At 33.5% G+C, this 21,245-nt stretch overlaps 1 protein-coding gene across 2 annotated transcripts in view; it reads left to right on the top strand.

Annotated features, from left to right (window-relative positions):
* DENND1B (DENN domain containing 1B) overlaps positions 1 to 21,245 on the top strand; it is a 158,151-nt gene that overhangs the window by 108,987 nt on the left and 27,919 nt on the right. For both annotated transcript variants that reach the window (XM_027463101.3, XM_027463102.3), the window contains 4 exons: positions 2,102 to 2,227; positions 11,434 to 11,535; positions 17,527 to 17,617; positions 20,576 to 20,616. In XM_027463101.3, coding sequence (XP_027318902.1) covers positions 2,102 to 2,227; positions 11,434 to 11,535; positions 17,527 to 17,617; positions 20,576 to 20,616 — 360 coding nt within the window. The remainder of the gene's footprint in view (positions 1 to 2,101; positions 2,228 to 11,433; positions 11,536 to 17,526; positions 17,618 to 20,575; positions 20,617 to 21,245) is intronic.

Raw genomic sequence — 21,245 nt, forward strand, 5'->3', positions numbered from 1 at the left:
TTGAACAGATAGCATTGAACAATTTTTCTGCTTTAAAGAAAAAACAATGATCCCTTTTTTAAAAAAAGCTACTAAATTCTAAAAATCACTTCACAAAAATTATTTAATGTAAATATACCAGTTATATTTTCAAATAGAATATGCACGAGATTTTTTGTTTGTTTGTTTTTTATGAAACAAACTCCTAGTGTAAGATTATTGTCTTTTTTTCACATCATTAAATATAATGTAGAAGAGTGTAGATTTGCAAGAAACGTAGAGGGAAAAGGAAATTCTTTCATGTTTAAGCTGCTTTGTTCATCATGACAGAGACTACTTTCTAAGGTTGAGAATTCATTTTTTGACCTCATGTTTCTGTTTTTCTTGTAGTGAAACTGAGCTAACACTGATGGGCAGATTTCCCTTATACAAAGTGTATTCCCCCATTTATTGCCCTCAAAATTAAATAAACCTAATTTTTAAGAACCTTAAAATAATCATACCATACAGAACAAAGAAAATAAAATAACATGCATTTGTTTTTTCAACCTTGAACTCCTTAGCTGCTTTTTGTACTCAGAGTTGTACTTTTTTTTTTTTTTTTTCTTTTTTCTTTTGAGGTATAAGGGAAAAACGTAAATGAGCCTTGGTGTATGCTATCCATGGGCTAAACGAATCAGGCTCTAAACTTTTATCTAGATCTATGGAGCTTGGATATAAATTGAAAAGATCACAGCTATGGGGAAAAGACCTATACTGTAAAGGCCTTTCTGCATAGATTATGAACATCATAACTCAATAATTTTTTTTTTCAAAACTATAGTTATAATTGGACCCAATGGGGGTCTCTCTCTTTGATCAGATCACAGTAACTGTGACTTTACACTGGAAAATGTCACTACTGTGAAGGTTTATCACCTGTAGAGCTGGTCTTTTCTCTGATGCCATGTTCAGTTCTCATTAGCATTATTCAAAGTTTAGTTGTTAATTAGGTTGACACTTCAATTACAATCATCATCTACAAGAACAGTCATGACTGCTTGCATAAAGAAATAAAAAGATATTCATTCTTGCATACATTTCTAAAAGAGTGAAAGCTGTTTTGCTGATAGTTTGTGTGTATAATGTTCTGTTTAAAGAGTAACTCTAAATGGTACTTCGTATAGAATTTAATGACAAAAATATTGATTTCATGGTTATATTGCAATACAAAGGGAGGTAGAAACTTGTATTCAACATAATTGGAGCTGGCTTATTTCTCCAGATATCCCTCATGATGGTAATTAGTTGAATGAAACTATATCTGGGTGTAGTTCCACATATCTTCAAATCAAATACTCTAATAATTCCAGAATTATAAGATCTTTCTCTAAAATCTCCAAGTAATAGCCATCTATGCCAAGAAAAAGGAAAACAGAAGAGACCTCCTTCCAAAGAAATGTCAAGCACTAAAACAAGAATAGCTTTTGTTTTGTTTTGTTTTAACTACAGGTGCCTAATCAGAACGTTGTTCTCCTTTTTTCCTTTTTTTTTTTTTTTTTCCCTTTCATGTGTTTTATCTTCAAGGACAATTCTAACAGTAATGTACTACTGAGTTTACACAAACTTTTCTCAACTGTTTGACAGCGGTAGCAGCTACACCCATGGTGCATGAGAAATGATGTAAGATAGTAATTTGATATTTAAAAAAAAAAAAATCCCTAAAACTGAATCATAAGTTAGCATTAGAAATCCTTAAAAATAAGCGGCCTTAATATCAATAGAAAATATCCAACTGTCTTCATTCAAAATGAGAAGGTAAATTTTATGATCAGAAAAAGATCTGTAGAAAAGTGGCTCGCATGCAGTTTACTGTAAAATAATTAAGCTTATTTATGTCAAGAGGCCTTGGGAAAAAAAGAGAGCATAAACCAATTTGCATTAGCACTCTACCATCATCCCCTGCCTTCATTTCAATTAACAGACCAGCAGGTGCTCTTTGCAGTTAAAAAGATAAGCTATCAAGGAGGAGGATGAATTTTTGGCTGACCTGTAGACACCATGGTTTGCCTGCTGATTGGGTTCATACCTCGCTGTACCAATTTCTGAGGTGTTAATTTAACTGTTCCACTCTGTCATGCAGGTCTCGGCCTTGAAAAATAAACTGAAAAAGCAGTCTACAGCTACGGGTGACGGAGTAGCCAAGGCCTTTCTTCGGGCACAGGCAGCACTGTTTGGATCCTACAGAGATGCACTAAGATACAAACCAGTAAGACAACTGTTTTCCTTAATTTGCAAGAGCACAGGCTCATTCTTTTGCAGGAAAAATATGATGTATTATCCCAATCTGAAAATGTTTTAAATCTTACTCTGAGTAAAAGATATGCTGGCAATTTAGAAGACACTACCACCTCCTGATGGTGAGTTGTACTGAAAAATGAATAGTTGTACAAAGTCAGCTATTTTTTTTTTTTATTTGTATCACTTCTAGAATTTATTTAGTATAAAATGGGATTGCATTCATGAAAATACGTACAGTTTACCTTGTTCAATGTGCTGAAGAACTGAAGAGGTTGTGCCTTACAGAGACTCAGTTTCCTCTGCACTTCAAACGGAGGCTTTGCTGTGTTTGAGGCTGGAAGTTTTTTTATTATTATTATTTCCTAGCAGAAGCCAGATATGATGAGTCAAACACACATCTCTACTTTTATACACTTACCTTGATTCAACTGAGAAGATAGGAGAAATGAAAACCCAATCCATCCCATCAGAACTTGTATGCCTGAGGTTTTGCTGGTACTCAGTAGGTTAATGTGTTAGGGCTCTCATCCTTTCTGGTTTTTGAGGGTGGCACATACTGAGCCTACTAGATGACAAAAAAATTCATCAGAAACAACACGGAGGTTAATTTCAGATTACTTTTGAATGATATTTGCAAACTACTGATAGCAGTTTCATTTGATAAAAATACATTGAGATGCTGTTGGCTGAATCCCTTGGGCAGGGAACTGTGCAGTGTTCCTTGATGGAAATGGATAGAATGGTCATTCATTCCAGATGAGGTAAGTTTCTGGAGGAAACATACCGAAATAACAGCATGGCAGAGTCTTCTTTCTATGCAAGTGATCCTCTTAGAGGTGTTTTGTTCTTTTTTTTTTGACATAAGCATTTTACACCCTAGCTGTCTATGTATCTATGCCACTAACAAGCATTAGAAAACTATTGAGATAAAAAGGTAACCTGTGTAGAAATGAAGTAGTATTTAAGGGTTTAGTCCAAATATATATGTTTGACATTTGTTATAGTTTTCTTTTGATATGGAAAATCAGTTTGCATAGTATCTTGAAACAACCGTACCTGTTTTCAAAGTCATGAGTTCAACACAGTATGAGTTTCATTAAAATCGATCATTTCAACAAAACAGTTGTAGTTTATTCTATACTGGCATTACCTGACACTGCTTTGGAAGGGGTTGTATAACTGTTCCCTTAGTCTAAAGATGAAGACACTGGTCAGTGTCAACTCATAGCAGTTCGCATTACAAGCAGTTACATCAAAAGGTATCTTAGTCTATGTTCAAGGTACGCAAACAGAATGATGTCAGTCTGTCTGATGGCCTTAACCTCTGTTCTGATCAGAAATAGGCTGGAGACAGGGCTTTATGTGACGGTAAGTTTGTTGAACTGAATGCAAATTCTTTAGTTTTCTGGTTAGCATCTCTTGAATTCAGCTCTGCTTTCCATTTTATTTTAGTTTCTGCTGCCATATTTGAAAGATGTACATTTGCATTGTGTTGGAAGTAGTGCACCATGTATCATTTCAGCTGGCAAATATTTGTCAAAGTGAACTCTACAGCCTTTCTTTCTATGTTATTCTCTTTTTTTTTTTTTTTTTGGCTCCACTTATTACATATAAGAGAAGGTATTTATGAAACTGTTGTGGCCTTTGGTGGTGGTGTTTTGTTTTGTTTTGTTTTTCATGTGTTATTTCAGAATACTGTCTGCTGGCAAATACCAGTATATCTTGGATTGGCATCAACTTGTCCAAAGACAAAGAGTGTGTATATTTAATAATAAAAAAAAAGTTGATTTTTTTTTGAGCTGTGTTCATATTGTGTTAACTAATAGTATTTTACGGAATTTTTGTTGTGATAGGAAAAACTCCAGATTAGTAGACACTAAGAGGAATTGTCTCTTGGTTGTTTGACTCATTTTCCATGATCCTTTTGAACTAAGTTCAATGCCTTGTGAAGAAGGGGGAGGTTCAAAAAATCCGATCATGTTTGCCTGTATTGGGACTTTGTCAGGAATCTTAGGACATGTGAATTGGTATTGCAAGGAAAATACGATCTTTTGTCTTGGAGTCCATGATGCTAGATCTAATAGGGAAAATCTAAACCAAAGTTTCCAAAGACTTCATTTACATTCTTTCTGGAGCTCAAGCATTCACGCGGAAACTATGTAAGGGGTATACCTGAATGAGAATATTTTCTATAGAGTTTTGAAATACTTTTGCTATAAATAAACTTGTCATATTTTCAAAATCAAGACCTGAAAGGTTTTGGTAAACCATTTTTAGGGTCACAAACATCCTAATGAAAAATAAAATTATGTTTGGATAGTTATTGCTTGCTTGTAAGTTGAAAAATATGTTTATGTGAACTATTTTCCTTGCAACAGAGTGTTCTGTATGATTTTAACTTGAAACATGAAACAACTGTCATTAATATTCACTTTGAGTAAAGAACAGCTTTGATAGTGTCTGTACTCATCCAACACTTCTCTTCGCTCCAAACGCTGTTCATCACGCTGAACACTCATTCTGTGCAACTGTTTGTTTTCAGCATAGGACAGATTCTCCCTGGTATAGCAATATGTCTTGAACAAACGTCTAGCAATTATTGAAAATAATGTGATTGGTGAAAGAGAAAATGGGAAGCTTCGGGGGTCTTGAAAGGAGTTCATGGGACTCCGAAAGACCATATGGAAAATTTGACTAATTCAGGCAGGAATTGTGACACACGATACATATAGGTGATAATATTTTTTTGTGTAATAAATGGTAATAAAAATCCTAATGCAGTAAAAGTTTCCAAGAAAAGCAGAAACAGTTGTTTTGTACAATTTAATCACAATACTGAATTAAAAAAGAGAAATCAAATTTGATATAACTGCCGAAAATATTTTTATAAGAAGTTGCATTTTACATTAGAAACTATTGCATAATAATAGTGGATCTGTAGAGTAAATCAGTACAGTTGGTGCTAAGGACCTGACATCCATGCAGTGTGCATTCCTAGCTTTATTGTGGTTCTTATTTTAGTGTTGACTGCTGAATACCCACACTAGCTGAAGCTCATTTTCTGGTTTACTTTAATACAGAAGGAATCTAGTTCATGCATGATAGATCAGGATGACTGGTAAAATTATTTTCATAGCCTGTTTTACTATCTCATCACCATTACAAGATTTTGATAGGGAAAAGAAAAAGAAAATTAAACAGATTTTCATCTTTGTTGACGTCACTGCCATGTGATGAATGGACGAAAAATAATCCATGTATTCAGAAGGAAATTTTCTCAGTGGAATATCAGTATGTTGTTGTATTAGCCTAGCTAGCAGCTGCAGTAGGAGCCATTGTGTGATTTGCAGTGTCAGTGATCACGAAGAGTTCTGATCTCGAGTCTGTCCCTGCTGAGGCATTACAATGATCAGAGTATTGTGACATAAGTGCTCCTTATACTGTATAGATGCGTATACAAATCAAAATTATATTTAGCTTGAGTAGTCACAGCTTTGCCTTGAACTTTTTGTTGCTCATGTTTTTAAGTAGTCCAGCATTTGGGAATTTATCATTATGATTTATTATTATCATATTGCATGTTTCATAATTGCAGGCAGAGGTGGGAGTTAAATACAGAGTTCATAATTGTGCAGCTTGTGTCATTTTGGCAATCCAATGTATGGGCAATATTGTGTTTGTGTTTTTTTTTTCCTAGCTTTTTTTTTACTTTGCACATTCTTTGTAGGTGATTTTCAGGCACCTTTGTATCACATGCCATGACAGTCAAACATTTTAGCAACGCTATGATGGCTAATGAAAGTTGGTCTTATAAATGAACTTGTGGAAACCTTGCAGGTGACAGAGAAGACTAGATTTTTTTTTTTCTGTTAAATATGTACGGTATGGTCAAATAATTAAGCACCATGTGGTATAGAAATTCTTAAACAGGCAATATTCCACTGACAATCTATGTCTAGAGATGGAAGGGTAGGTGAGAGATTGGGGAAGGAGAAAAAAATAATTATGAGTGTAGAAGTATTCACCATAATAGACATTAGTTTTAACAACACTGGGAAAATGAACAAAGCAGGAAAGGTGGTAGCAGACACCAGGAGGAAATGTGGGTCTGATTAAAAATTAAAATAAAATCCATCATGACAAGACAAATACGTTTCGAATGTATTTCAAATAAACAAATCTTATTTCTTTAAGACATATCTATTGAAAGACTGTAGAATATCAGAAACAGTAAGTTATTTTCTACTTTTGAGGAACTGTCTTCAAGAATTTGCTAGCAAAAAAATAGTCATTGGAAAAAAAAATCACCTCCTCTTCTGGGGAAAAAATCATGAAAGCTCTTGATGTTACTGATGTTGAACCAAAAGAAATAAACCAGGATAACTTTGGTTTAAGTTATGATAATTGTAACATCAATCATCAGAAATTAAGAAATGAAGAGCAAAGGCTAATGGCATGGTTTGGAATTCTCGGCAGCAGGAGTTCATAGGCTGATCAGCACACCAGGGGGATGGGTAAGCTTCCACCTTGGAGATAGCACAACCTGTCAGACCTCACTTTAATTGAATGCTAACTGGAGTGCTTTGGGCCAATACGGACACTTTTTAAACTAATGACATCAGTGCTCCAACAGATCCAGGTATTGTATTCAAAATACAAGAAAGCAAAATAATGCAATTAAATGTTACATTATAGGGGAAAAAAAAAAGTATTTTAAGATTCGGAATGTACCTGAATGCCTGGAAATGTGTAAGCAATGATTGCTTGTAACTTTCAGAACAAAACCTTTTGAGGACAAGTGTCTTGAAATGGATGAGATTTGTTTGTCTATTCTGCAAGAGTTAGGCATAAAAAGTGCAGTAGGGTGCAGAAACAGAAGAAAGAGTATTAAAATGCCAGAACACAGTTTGAGTTTGAATATATAGCCCTTCTGTGTAATATCTACATGTATTATGCCTCTTTATTGTTATTTCCATAAGAACTTTATTTTACGTGTTAAAAGCCAAATTTGCATTAAGGACTGTATTGGTCTGTTATTAAATATAGAAGTTAATAGCAGTGTCAGTAGGGTTAAATTGTGACTGCAAAAAGTATCAGCTCATCTGAATTGTTGATTAGGTAGATAGCAAGAAATGTGCAAATTTTGGAGTAATTTATTTGCAATTGTAAATGGGACCTTTCTAAATAGAAGGAGTATTGAAGTCATACTCTGTTATTCCCTAGACTTTTATCTTTGTATTTCAGGCCAACAGCTGAAATTTCATCTTTTTACTTCCTTGGTTTTAAACAGAGGAATTTCCACGTAAAAATAAGAATATTAATATAAATAAGTCATGGAGATTAAAGCTTTTATTGATAAATGATGCAATACAAAGGAAGTTATACCTACCTTATGCTCTTTTTTTTTGTAACAAGCAAGAACTACCATATGAAACTGTACTAATTATAGCAATAATACGAATAGTTAATGCCAGTCATTTCATGCTGGAAAGATATGTTTTCTGAAATAATTAAAATGTTCACTCTCCTTTTTAAAGTTAAGCATACCTTCTAATCAAGATTACTTTTTCTTTTAAAAATACAGCACAGTTTTAGCTCTCTGTTTTCCTGTTCCATTGAGGTCCGCATAAATAGCTTGCTTAAACTGTGAATGTAGCTTAGAGTGAAAAATGCCTGCTGCGTGTGGCAAGCTATGAAAGGGGAGGAAAATTCTATAGCAACTGTTGTTAAAAGGACAGATATCTTGTTTGGGCATGGATTGTTTGGTCTGAGTATTAGCTGTCTACTTTTCAGTATAGAGTCCCTACTGGGTTTTGATCGAACTTGTTTTGAAAGTACATTGTAGATCAATACGGAAAGGGCCATTTGATGGTGTAGTAGTTAAATATCAGTGGAGGATTCCTCCAAAACCCAGCGTTTCTAAAGGTACCCAGCTGTATTTGCAGAAACAAGAATGTTACAAGCTTTATGTCCAAAACTTATTTTTGTTTATTTGAATAAATAATTTCATTTTAAAATAACACTTCAAAATGCCTAATGTTTACAGTAATAATCTTGAAGATTTGTTAACATTTTATTTGGAAAGAAATTTCGTTGAGTATGGAGCAAATTAAAGAGAGAAGTCAACTGTGTTATTTAATGGAATGTCAGTAGTTACAGCAGATACTCAGAAAACAGTCTGGAATTTCTACAAGTTTTGATGTTTTTTCTTACTTTCATATGCTGAATAGGTAGAAGCTTTAAGCTCACTCAATTATTTTTTTTAAGAAAACTAAAATAACATGGATGGCTTTGGGATGTGAACCCTTTATAGATCAAAATACATTTTCAATTACAGAATAGCTTTGGTTATTCTGTTTCTGAACTTTGCTGATAAGGCAACAGATGCACCAATGTATGTGTATTTATTAAATATCTGAAGCACCCAGTAATAAAGAAAAGTAATTGGGAAAATAATACAGCCATGCACTAAAAATGTATGGTGAACTACCATTTCCTGGCATTCTGCTCCATGGCTCAGGCAGGAGAGGTGCCATCAAGTCGAGCTGGCTGATTGTGCTCTCTTCCTAGGCTGTTGTGAAAGGGAGAGCAAGAGTCGCTGTTTGCTCTTGTACTGGGAGATAACCTCTCCTGTCTGTCTTTCATCTTTCCCAAGACATTTTGGAAAGTGACAGTGGAGGCTTTGCTTGGTTTTTATTATTCTAAGGAGTGTATCTTGATAATGATATTATTTTCAATCTTTGGCCCTAAATTTAAGGTTTCATAGTGTGTTGTGAGCCATCATCTAGTCAGTTTTGTACTCCCACATAGCCTCTGTATTTTCAGAAATTGTGTGTTGTGGTAAAGAAATATATAAATATGGATTTTTTTTTTCTCATTTGTTGTCTTGAAATTTTTTGGAAGAACGACTGAACTGAGAAGAGAGTCTGCCCTCAGGAACACCATGTCTTGTACCACCATATTTCACTGGAGACGGTTTCATTTGTTTTGATGCACTTTGAATTTGCTAAGTAGCTTGAGGTCATCTTCTTAAGACAAGAGTCTTTAGGAGCTCAAGATCAGCTAATGCAAAGTGGGTCAGGAAGGCATTGCTATTTAAAGTACCACAAACATTTCAAGCTCTTTGGCAGATGCAGCATGTCCTGCATGTGTACAGCGTTCACCAGTTATCTCTGGATAAGCAGTAAGTGGAAAAACTTGTATGCTTGTCCTGGAGACTTGATCCGTATACTGTATTGAGATGGTTTTGCATATCACAGCATTCCAGCAACCCTGTGAAAGGGGAAGGGTTGTGTTATGTAAATGTAAAGCTTTTAATTCTTTTCTAAAACTAGGGGAATTCTTTTCTGAAACTAGGGATTCCATAAAAAAAGTCAGACCATAAAACTTAAAAACAAGTTAAGCAGGAGCTTAAGTGCTTTGTTGAGTAGGATTAGACTTCTATTTTCATTTTAGGTACTTTGAATTTAGTATTGTGGTAAGATAGCTGAGATCAAATTTTTGATACGTGGAGATGCCTATGAAAAATTAGAGTGAAGCTTTTGATAATATCAGAATAGGATTTTAAAATGGCATGACAGTGGTTTTGCTTTGACATTTCATTGGATCTTACTTGAACCAATTAAAAACACAATGCAAAGTGTAAAAAGCAGTAGAAAGTGATTTAGAGCTATCCCATCAAACTCACATAGGTCACATGCAGAAAATACTTAGTGATATACTAGAAGCATATTCTAGAAGGGCATAGTATGCCAGAAAGACAGGAAAATGCATGTGCGGTTAAAGTTAACCAGGGTATAGAGTGGAAAGCAATGGTGGTCAATGGGCACGAATAAATTTGTCTTCAAAGTGGCTAACAGTTGGAGTCTGACAAGACTCCTGTTTTATTATCATGAAGATCAATATAGGAGGTGTCTTTGATCTTTCTTTTGAGTGGCTGAGGTGTCTTACTCTGTTGTGGGTGTTTAGTTTTTGGGCAGTAAAATATCCTAGAGGTAGATTTCGATGTGGAATTTAGTTGGATTCCAGTTTTTCTGTCTTAAAGACATTTGGTAATTGTTTCTAACCTGGTAACTCTGTTCTGTATACTTGGATGGGAGGCCTTTTGGCTTTATAATGGAATCAGTTCATGTCTGTCAGGAACTACACAAACATTCTAATGTACGTATTACTTACTCAGTTAAATCTAACAGCTTCAAATATTTATCACAAAGTAATTATAAGAATAACAATTTGAGAGAATGCCCATCAGTAATTTCCAGTGGTATGTGCACACTGAATACAGCAAATTATAAAAGAAAATAATGGATAACATAGAATCTGATTTGATGGTTTATAAATCTTTATTTTTTTAAATGAGTGTTGTTTTCAGTAATAAGATTTTCAACAGACTTAATTTTCAGTTGTTTCATCTTCTTCCTTTTTTTGTTCATTATTCATCTTGTTTCATTTTTTCATCATCCAAATGTTTTGATGTGGGTTTTTGATAAACTATAAGCTGTGTGCTTTTGCCATATTGGGCAAATATATTATTGCAATAAATGCTAATCTGATCTGTTCAGACTTTCTCCATAACATTTGTAGTTTTTGGTGTTGTGGAAAAAAAATGTCAAAATATATGTTTATTTCAATAATTTATTGTTAAATCAGTAGTACATTTGTCAATCTTCTCAGGTTGTGGTAGAATTTAAAAATTATTTGACAGATTCCTATTTTGGATTGAATTAGATTTTTTGGTTAGTATTGATTATTTTGTGTGCCATTGAATCAGAGTAATGCATGTTGAATTATTTTGAAGTAGAGGACCTGCTATCCCTTAAACTTTGAACCACTTCCTTCAAATGTTTAATGAAGAGTGCTATAAAGGTAACATGAACCATCTGTAAACCACTTACTTTTTCCTTGCGAAGTGTTTTTTGTAGACTGATGTTAAAGCTTCATAAACCAGAGGTTCAACTGCAACATGTATTTTGAGAACTGTTTAAAATGTATGATTTTTTTGTTGTTGATACTGTCTGTGTTTCTATTTGACGCATTTACCAAGATTGCTCAAAAGGGAATTTTTTGTGTTTTTATATTGGCTATTTAGAAATCTATAATGGGGAATGTTAAATAAATTAACACTTTTCTATCCTGTAGTTACTAACTAACTTTTTTCCATTCAAATTGTTTTAGGGAGAGCCTATAACTTTCTGTGAGAAGAGTTTTGTGAAGCATCGTTCCAGTAATACTAAAAAGTTCCTGGAAACTGCTGTGAATCTTCAACTGTTTAAACAGGTATGAAAGGGTGAATGACCTATATTTAATTAGTTTATTTTGAAACCTATCTATTTAAATACATTTTCCTTTCTGTCAGCTTATGAAACTCTGAGGTAAAATACAAGTATTTGTATACAGCCAGTCATCTGTCTGTTATTCTATTTTTAAAACTTCAGTTATAATGAAAAAGAGTTGGGGGGAAAAAAAAAAAGAAGAAAAAATAACTCCAGGGTGCACAGTCAGTGCAACATCTCTGCAGTGCCAGTCAGCAACTCATCTAAACAAGAAAAATCATGGATCTCCCAGCTTGATGGGGGAACTTCATTTTCATCTCTCTTGGATCATGACCAAAAAACCTAAACAACACAGTGCTTGCTTAAATTGGACTTCAGTGGCATTTTATTTAAAAACTGGATTCATACTGTAATAGTAGTTTTCATTGCTAGGACTTCTTAAGTATGCACACAGAGAATGTTACAAACCTGAGCCACAGGGGCAGCCTGAAGAATATTCTAGCTAATCTGTTAATACAGATTTTGAACTAACAGAGAACAAGTTGTTGAATGCCTTGCAGAGCTCAGTAACAGTTTGAAATCACAGTCTTTGAAATCATTTTTTCTTTCATTTTATTTTGTAAATCTTTTTCCTCATTTTCATTACATGACCTCATTGCATCAAAAAGCTATCAAGAAACCTATTATTAGGTTTGTGAAAAATCGAGGGAAATCTGAAAGACTCAGAGTAGTTATTTATTTGCAAGTATCTGGAATGATTGAGGCATGGGAGTTCATGTTTAAGTAATCTGGTGGACTTCTTTGAAGAAGATATACTGCCATAATAGATAAGGGAAATTCATAGTATAAAGAATCTTCTAATTTTCAAAAAACATTTGGTGTTAATCAGAGGCTAATGTCTAAAGAAAAGATTTATGTAAGGATGATAATTTGTAGAAGTCCTGTGAAAATGCTTTTTCTACTTGTATAAAAGTTAAGGAAATACAGACCATAGAAGTGGGCTCCTTCACCGTGAAAAATCTGAAACCTTTTCTAATATCTAGTACATATGACTGAAATGGGAAGAAGTAGTAAAGTGTGTTTACACTTTGCATATTTTAGGACTGTAAGCTAGCATGAAACTTTCTTAACAGAAAGTTGCTTACAAGGGAAGTTTGCAAATCATTGTCAAACTACTGTAGCACTATCTTAAACTGTAACAAAAAGGTTTAACTCCACTGAAATAAATGGGCTCGTCATTATGGCTCTGAACTTACCCATTACATTTTAGTGTGTTCAATTAAAAAGAATCAGTTTATAGATTGTTTATAGCTTGTTTTTAATTTTATTCCCACTAAAGGAAATAATATATTACAGAGGATTAGGAAATACTAACAATTTTGATGATGTGGTGGTTTGGTAGTAAACATTTTTTCATTTCTCTAGTTTGTTGTGAAATGTTACTCCTACTTCTTCAGCTAATGCTCAGCCCAGCTGCATCTTGTCTAGCTCTTCCTAGTGACAAATGAGCTGTTTTCAAGGTTTTGTTCAACAGAATAAACTGTATTTTATTCTGTTCTTGAAAAAAAGTAATTGTTTAAGTAAAAAATAGTTCTTAGAAGCAGAAAATTGGTATTTTAAATACACTTTTATGCCATTTTATAAAATTTTTTGCTCTGTCCTCTTTTTTACTTTTTAGGTTTTTCATCTCCCCTCCCCAATTCCCCTCCCTCCCCCCCCCTTAAAACTTGTTGGTTCCTCTTATTTAACCACTCTTTTTCATTTTGGATGTTGGCAGTATCTCTTCACCAAAATACTAGGAAATCACTGTGGGAATAAAATGTGTAATTATTTGTATGTTCTTCCCATTCAGGCTATTTTCACTTTCAACATCATCCATTTTTACCTTCTATTATTATTTTGATGTGCTTTCTGTCAAGGATGTCCATGCATTAGCACATGCCAGTCTTTTGTATGAAAATCATTAATTACCCTGTAAATAGGATCAGTCCAACACTTGTCCTTAAATACCATTACTTCTGCTTCCAGTCTGATGCTTTCCCTTTTATTATAAGCTGTTATCTTCTTTTTGAGAAAGTCTTCACCTGACTTAAAGTTCAGGTACTGTTCAAGTATTTAGCTTTTAATTGATCTTAACTAATATTTTAAGGTAAAGGCACAAAGCTTTTCTTTCATACAGATAACGTGCATTTCCTTTATCTAGAAAATTAATTGTCAAAGAATCTGTGAGAACCTGTGTTTTGATAACCGATGTGGTATAACATTCCACTTTCCCATTTACCATTTTTCCACTTCCAAACATGTTTGAAAGCCTAATCAAACTGTTAAGAGCAAACTGACAAACCAGCACTTATCACAATCTTTGTTTTTTAAGTAATGGTCCTGTTGCTTCTACTGTGCTTCCTTTACCTTAATAGATTAACATTTTTTGTCTGTATTGGTATCTTTATAATCATATGACAGAGGTATTGTTTATTTTTTTAACTTTAGTGTTGTTTGTAAGTTGTTAAAATGTCCATTTCTATATCTCATTCTCATTAGCCCTTTTATATTTGTTTCCTTTTCCAGCATCATAGTTTTTACTGAATTGAAGCAGAGTATTTTGGCAGGGGGCATGCCTAGCCTCTTTTATGAAGCTTAAATGAGATCTTTTTCTCAAACCATTCTCTGACTCATAATTTAGAGATGTCTTTTAAATGATGTCGAAGCATTTGCATTGTTGGAAGCTGAAAAGGACTGTTTCATTGCTCTGAAACTGAACACACCAAAGTGTTTATACAAAACATACATATGCCAGGAATCCATAGAAGTCACTTATAATAAATACCCCTGATATGAATCAAAACTATAGGGACATCTGAATTTCTTTTTTTATCATATTTTCCTGGTAGTTTTTTTAAGCTGTCTTCTGCCCTAGAAAGATTTAATAATAATAATAATAATAATAATAATAATAATAATAATAATAATAATAATAATAATAATAATAATAATAATAATAATAAAGATTATATTTATTCTTACATAAGGGATATTTAATCATATTCTATTTTTTCATATAAAGTAAATAACTATTTTTTGTAGAATAAATATTCTTAGTTCCTGATTTAACATTCTGTATACTTTCATTACATCTTTTCCTTCCACCCCCCTTCTTTAATGAGGGTAACACTGATGGTAGATGATCTTTAAATCAAACTTCAAATATAAGCAATTAATAATAGCACCCCACATGTGAAATACTTCTTTTGAATGTACGGGGATAATATTACTTAATTTATGGATTTAAAATGAAAACTAATGTTAAACTATTTCATTAAGCAATATAATTGTATTAATAAAATAATCCACAACAGTTTTTGGTAATTGTTTCTAAGATGCCAGGGAATGCTATCTAGAAAAATAAATAATGATTATGTGATTAGGACATGAAGAGTCACAAGTCTTGTGACTCAAGCAAATTATTAACACTAGTAATTTCAGTTTTCATTTGCAAGCTTCCTGAGAGAGCTTTCTTTCTCCGAATGTGTTGAGCTGCTGTTGTGTGGAAAGTAAGATGTTTTCATTGCTTCTACCAAATTCTTGTCCTTAATAATTGGTGAATTTACTTGTAACTTTCACTGCTGCCTAAATAAAGAATTGGGTTTAGCTCACAAAACATCATCTCTCTTCCATCACCCTCACTTTTTAGCAGCTATGCAACAAGGTCTATATTTTATTTTCAGAATTCAAAATTATTTAAGTATGGTAGTTCTATCTTTAGTCAGCTAGAAACCAAGAGTAGCATTGGAGTTACTGTTTTTCAATAAAGTGGTAGTTAAGCAGGGGGTCTCTGGATCTAAAAATAAGAAAATGAATTACTTGAACTAACAGGCCCTGATTTTCCAAGGGTGTATGGCTTTGAAAAATAGGAAGAAAAAACCATACAGTGTATGTATGACTGCAAGTGCTGTTGTTCGTTTCATGCAGTGATTAAAATGCAACTCATAACTGTAATTTACTGAAAAGTAATAACTACTAATACAGCTAGTAGCACTATCTCTTTCTTTAAATAATTCAAATATATTTTTGGTAGCAGATCTGTTTGTCAGTATTTACATTAAATACTCAATTGGATTAGTCCTCTAAAAACTAAAATTCAGTCAGTGTCTCAGCCTGCTGTTGATAGAATTTTACCAAATGTTGAATATCCGTAAATCTTATGTTAGTTTATAGTATGGAATGAGTTCGTAACATTCCCCAAAGAAGTAACACCTTTCTGTTCCAAGGCTTCCTCTCCTTTCCTCTCCTTCCCTCAGCAGTAGCTAAAGATGCTCTTATCTCTCTTCTTACTGTGAAATAATCCAGTGATCCCATAGTGTGTGACCATGAACCCAGCATATTTGGAAAAAAGCCAACTTGGAGGAAAATGAAGAGAAAAAAAAAAAAAAAAGGAATTTAGACAAGAAAGAGAAAGGACTGGTTATCTTTGTGCTTGCCTTATTATTGCTGCTGGAATTTTTGTATTCTTAGAATGTAATTTGTTTCATGTCACTAGTCTGCTCATTGACAAGCATCAGATTGTCACTGACATTGTTTGGATAATCTGTAGTAATATATGACATAACCAAATAATTAATTTTGGTCAGTTCCTATGTACTGTTTAGTACCAGGGAATAACTCATATTTCTTGCTACAAGATGAACTGTGTATAATTGGAAAAGTGCTTTCACACTTATCTCTCAGACTTGAGTTAGCCTTTTCAAAATAAAAAAGGAGAGATTGCTTCTTGAAAGGATTTTAAACCTTTAAAAATATGCTTGTAATTCTTTGAACCCTGTTAAATCTTGAAAAGAATGTTTGCATTTCTTCTGAGAGGTTTAATCATTAGCTATCTTATTTTGACTCTTTCTGGCCTATCTGAATAATTTCAGTCTTTATCTACACACATTATTTGGATGTAAATCTGACTACTAATGCAGCTGCAACCTGTGCGTAAGCATGACTATTTTAATATGCACCTGTAGATGCAACTAAATTACTGGTTAAAAAATGGCAAACAGATGTGTTAGAACTTCAGAAATACAGCAGACGAAACCCTGAACTGTGCTCAGTTGGGTGGAGAGAATCTTAGGTGTCTGCCTTGGCATCATGCCTTACTTTGTTTTGATATTTTGTGTGTCATATTCCCATACACAGGAGTGGAAGGTCCTTCAAGTTAGCTTACATGCTGGCAATCAAAATCAAGTCGCTGCTGCTACCATTTCTGAAACCAAGCCACAGCAATCCTCTGGTGTTTCAGTATAGACTGTTTTGCTCCAATTTCCCCTCACTTAACTGTCCATATAGGGTCACTTCTAACGTAAAACATATATATTGAACTTTTAATGGGAATTGATTAGACATCGTAGCCTATTGTGTCTTTGAACTGCACGGGGTGAAATGTTTCTAGCTATTCTGGAACTGTTCTGTGCACTTCAACAAGTTTTACTTTGGACCCATTGATGTGTCTACAGAAAAGGAAGTCTGTTTACGATGTAGCTTTCTGTTTACGATAAGGGGTAACCTTTGGACTTTGGAGCAGAACATCAAGGATTTCTCAGCTGTCTTTTATTGATTATGATTATGCAGAGCTAGCATTTGTAAGGAAATAAAATACTTTTATGCAATGAGAAAAGGAAGAAAAACTTGAAAGTCATCAAAAGTACTCTGAACAAACTGATTTGAACGTTCATTGGCTATAAAATTTTACAAATTTATTAGTAAATTTTGCACAATACATATAATTTACTCAATATGCATAAAAAGTGCAGAAACTCTGTAAGTACAGTGATATTTTTGTCTGATATTCAGACATTTCTGATGCTTGTAGCTGCAAAATCCGTCTAAAAGCAATACAGTATCCTGAAGCCATACGTTATCTTGAAAGCACAAATTCCCTTGTAACATATACACTTAAACTTCTAACACTCTAAAAAAAATAGAAGGGCCAACAAAGTGTGACTTTTTTTTTCAGTTTATTGATGGTCGACTATCAAAATTAAATGCAGGAAGGGGATTCTCCGATGTTTTTGAAGAAGAAATCACAACAGGAGGCTTTTGTGGAGGTACAGTTCTAATTTGCGTATACTTATTGGTTGTTTTTCTCTGAGAGCTGTTCAACATGGTGATGTCCTTATGATATCCTATAAATTTTAGAAGTCGTATTTTTACTCTCTCAGTGTTTCCATTCATTCTTGGAAAGGTTTTAGCCTTTAACAAATCACTGCTAGGACACGTATTAGTATGAATATAGTTATGTCAGTATTAAATGAAGATACATTGTTTTAATCCAGTAAAATAATACTTTGATTTCAAGAAGTGATGAAATGTCACTATGCACGTCACTAATTGCATGTTATCTGCATGTTTATATTGCTTGATAAATTCTATGCAAACTATTTAAAAATAATCTTGAAATTTGTCCTGCCGATTTTTTTCTAGATAGTTAACATTTTTCAAAAACACTCCTAACTTCTTTTTTACATCTAATTATTACTGCGGTGCAGAAAATAATGATTTCCTGACTGTTTAGATGAATACTAACTCTAGCAAGTGTGTTACTCATAAATAAATAAATAAATTTATCTATCATCTGAGGAGGAACATTGAAAATTATATTGAAAATTATACCCTCTTCATTAAAAAGAAAACCAAGTTATTATTCCTTGCGCTGTTTCCCTTGGTTGTATTCACTGCCGTTTTTTTTAACACTTATTTACACTAGTTAGCTTAAAAGTTAACCCATGTAGAAGAGTGTGTACTGAATCTATTTCTGATTATTACAGGATTATTGAATAGTTTCCTGTTAAACATTTATATGCTCTATCTGCTATATTGCTTTTTAAGGTACCATATTTGCTATTGAAGTGTTAGATGACAACATGCATGACACAGCACAAGTACTATTTTATGGTCAATCTTGAAAGTAGAGTAAAAGTGTCCTTAATAAATGGAAGTTCTGTGATTTGAACAAATCCACCAAGTTGCACATGGCAGGTTTGGATGGACATCCTTCACAAAGCTGCCCTATGTGTGCATATTCACAGAGGAGATAACTTGGCACACACACAGGAATCATGGAGTGGTACAGAATCATCTTTACCTTCTGCAGAACACCTTTGTTATACTCAGAGTACATCAGTCCTTCTGTTAAAGATTTTCAGTGCCTTCTCCTGCCCTCTGTGTCTTGTGCTGTGATCTGGCACATAATGGCACATAATTTGTGGTTTTTTTTTAATTTGTTTTGTGTTTTTTTTTTTCTTGATTAAAGTGCAGTTAAGTTAACCAGAGATTTGCTTCTTTTCTGCCATTATGGTGTAACTTAGGCTGCTCTGTAAACAGATTGTAGGCATTGAGCATCCATTACTCAGATAGGTGATGTCAGTATTTGGAGTCCGTTTGCTCACTGCAGTCAGGGGGTCAAGAGGCTGCAATAAAACTACATTAAAACTGAGATAAAGTTTGCTTTTGGGCCATGCTCTGGCAGCTTGTGAACCACATCTCACCTGGTCATGCTTGCAAGGGGGTACTTGGCTTCAGGAGCCATTCTTGCTTAGATTGCACTGTGTGCATACTTTTCAAGTCAGACAAGCTGTATATTGCCAAGTTGTGGACAAATTGCTTAGAACATATATTCAATATTTACATAACTGCCTTCTCATTATCATTATGAAGTGCAGGGCTAACAATATGCATGCAATGGAAGGTGGTGTTTTGTGACACTAAAGAAGTAGAACTATGATCTCTTTGCAGAGTGGAATCCCATCCACTTGATCAGGTGGTCCACAATTAAAAAAACAAAATACCATAGGTGGAACCTCGCATTCGGAAACATCACAGAAAGATAGCGAGCTATAAGCTGTGAAATGAACAAGTGAATGTATTCTGTGGTATAGAGAGTATAATTTAAAAGGTACAAAATCAAATGGAAAATGTTTTTTAAGTAATATCTTTTTAAATTCACATTTTCCCACATATGCAATCATAACTAAACCAGTTGAGAAAATCAAACTGGAAATTGGAAAATAAAATGTTGATTCCATTATTTTTTATAAATAATTTTTGTTTCAGTTACCTGGTCAAGATTTATTTCCCTAAATGGTACTAGTGTCATTGCTAGTAGTACAAGAAAACAGTGAAAAAGTTAAAGCCTTTGAACCTCTGTTCTCATAATTGTTTATTTCAAGGGTCTGCATTTTCTTGTCAGGAGTTTCAACTCTGGCTCAGGGTATGCAGTGTTAGCATTGCCTTTCTGTAAACGAATATATACAGATTTTTTGTTGTTGTGGTTTTGTATTTATTGACGTCTCTTAAGTCTCTACCCAAGTACTAGACAGTTAAAACTTGGTGATTTTCTGTGGTCTCTTGTACTATCTCTAGTAATTGTTTAAGTCACGGTCCATGAAAGATACCGATCAGACATGGGAAGAGTGACAGCATGGGCCAGATGATATGTGAATATTGAATAAAAAAAAAAATAGGAAAGTAGATACAGTTAATGTTTTACAATAATTTCTCCTACACGAGGACATGGTGATGCCATAATCCTTGGGCTTTTCTCTGTTGTTTTTTTTTCTCTGGGATATCTTTCCTTGGGTACCATCTGCAGTCCATATCATTGTCTTACTTGAAAGTTTACCCAGGGGGATCATTATGCTTGAATGAAGTTCATTTATATGTTATTTTCTTCATGCTGGTGTATTTATTTTTTTTAGAATTTTTAGCATTATGTTACTGTACTTTTAATTTTGCTTTGTACCTCAATTGGAGTTAAAAAGAAAAAGAAAAAAAAAGTGTGTGGTGAAGAGAAACTTTTACAAATAAAACAGAAAACATTAAATAAGAGAACTGTTTTTCTTCTTAGTGTACATATGTTCTTATCTTTAAATATCATGTCTATCTGTGAAGAATCAAATTAATGAATAAACCTCTAACAGAACTTTTTATGCAGATTGTAAGGAGAGTTGAAACTTAAAATATTGAATGTATGTTTGATTTTGATTTATGTTCCATTTTAATTTCAGGAAATTCAAGATCTTATCAGCAGTGGATGGATACAGTGAAGGTATAAATATTTTGTTGGTTAAGTAATTTATTTTTGAAGAAAAAGAAAACAAACTTAAAAACAAACAAACAAACAAACAACCTATATTGTGGACTGCCTTTTCTTTAAGCCTTTGTCCTCTTCATTATATGTATGTATGTAATGGTAAGTGTTTGTTCATTTGGAAAGAAAGTATAAGAATATTCTACAGTAAACAACATATCTTTGGTATATGCAAGAATTATATGTTGTTTATTTTCTTGGTGAAAAAGAAGTCCCATCCTTAAAACAAATGCGTAAACACACAAGGTGCTTCTGTAAACATACAGAAGAGTTTCAGTGCGTTCCCTATCATACTGCATTCCGTAACTGTGAATTAGTTGTGACAACACAATTTGATATGAAGTTTATCACTTCTAGTAAACAGCAATATAGTTAATATGGATTTGTATGGTTTGACTAGCAGAAGACCCTTGGTGTAACCTTGTTGTTCTTCAGGATTAGGAAAATATATTATTTTAGATTAACAGAATTCTTGTGTGATTAGTTATTTATTTCAGGTCAAAGTATTTCGGAGTTACATAATATAAGATAGGAGCACATGAAGAATAGCCAGAACTTCTGAATTGATTTTGAAATGGGAACAGTGA

The sequence above is a fragment of the Anas platyrhynchos genome, chromosome 8 (assembly GCF_047663525.1).
Source record: "Anas platyrhynchos isolate ZD024472 breed Pekin duck chromosome 8, IASCAAS_PekinDuck_T2T, whole genome shotgun sequence".
Classification (NCBI taxonomy): Eukaryota; Metazoa; Chordata; class Aves; order Anseriformes; family Anatidae; genus Anas; species Anas platyrhynchos.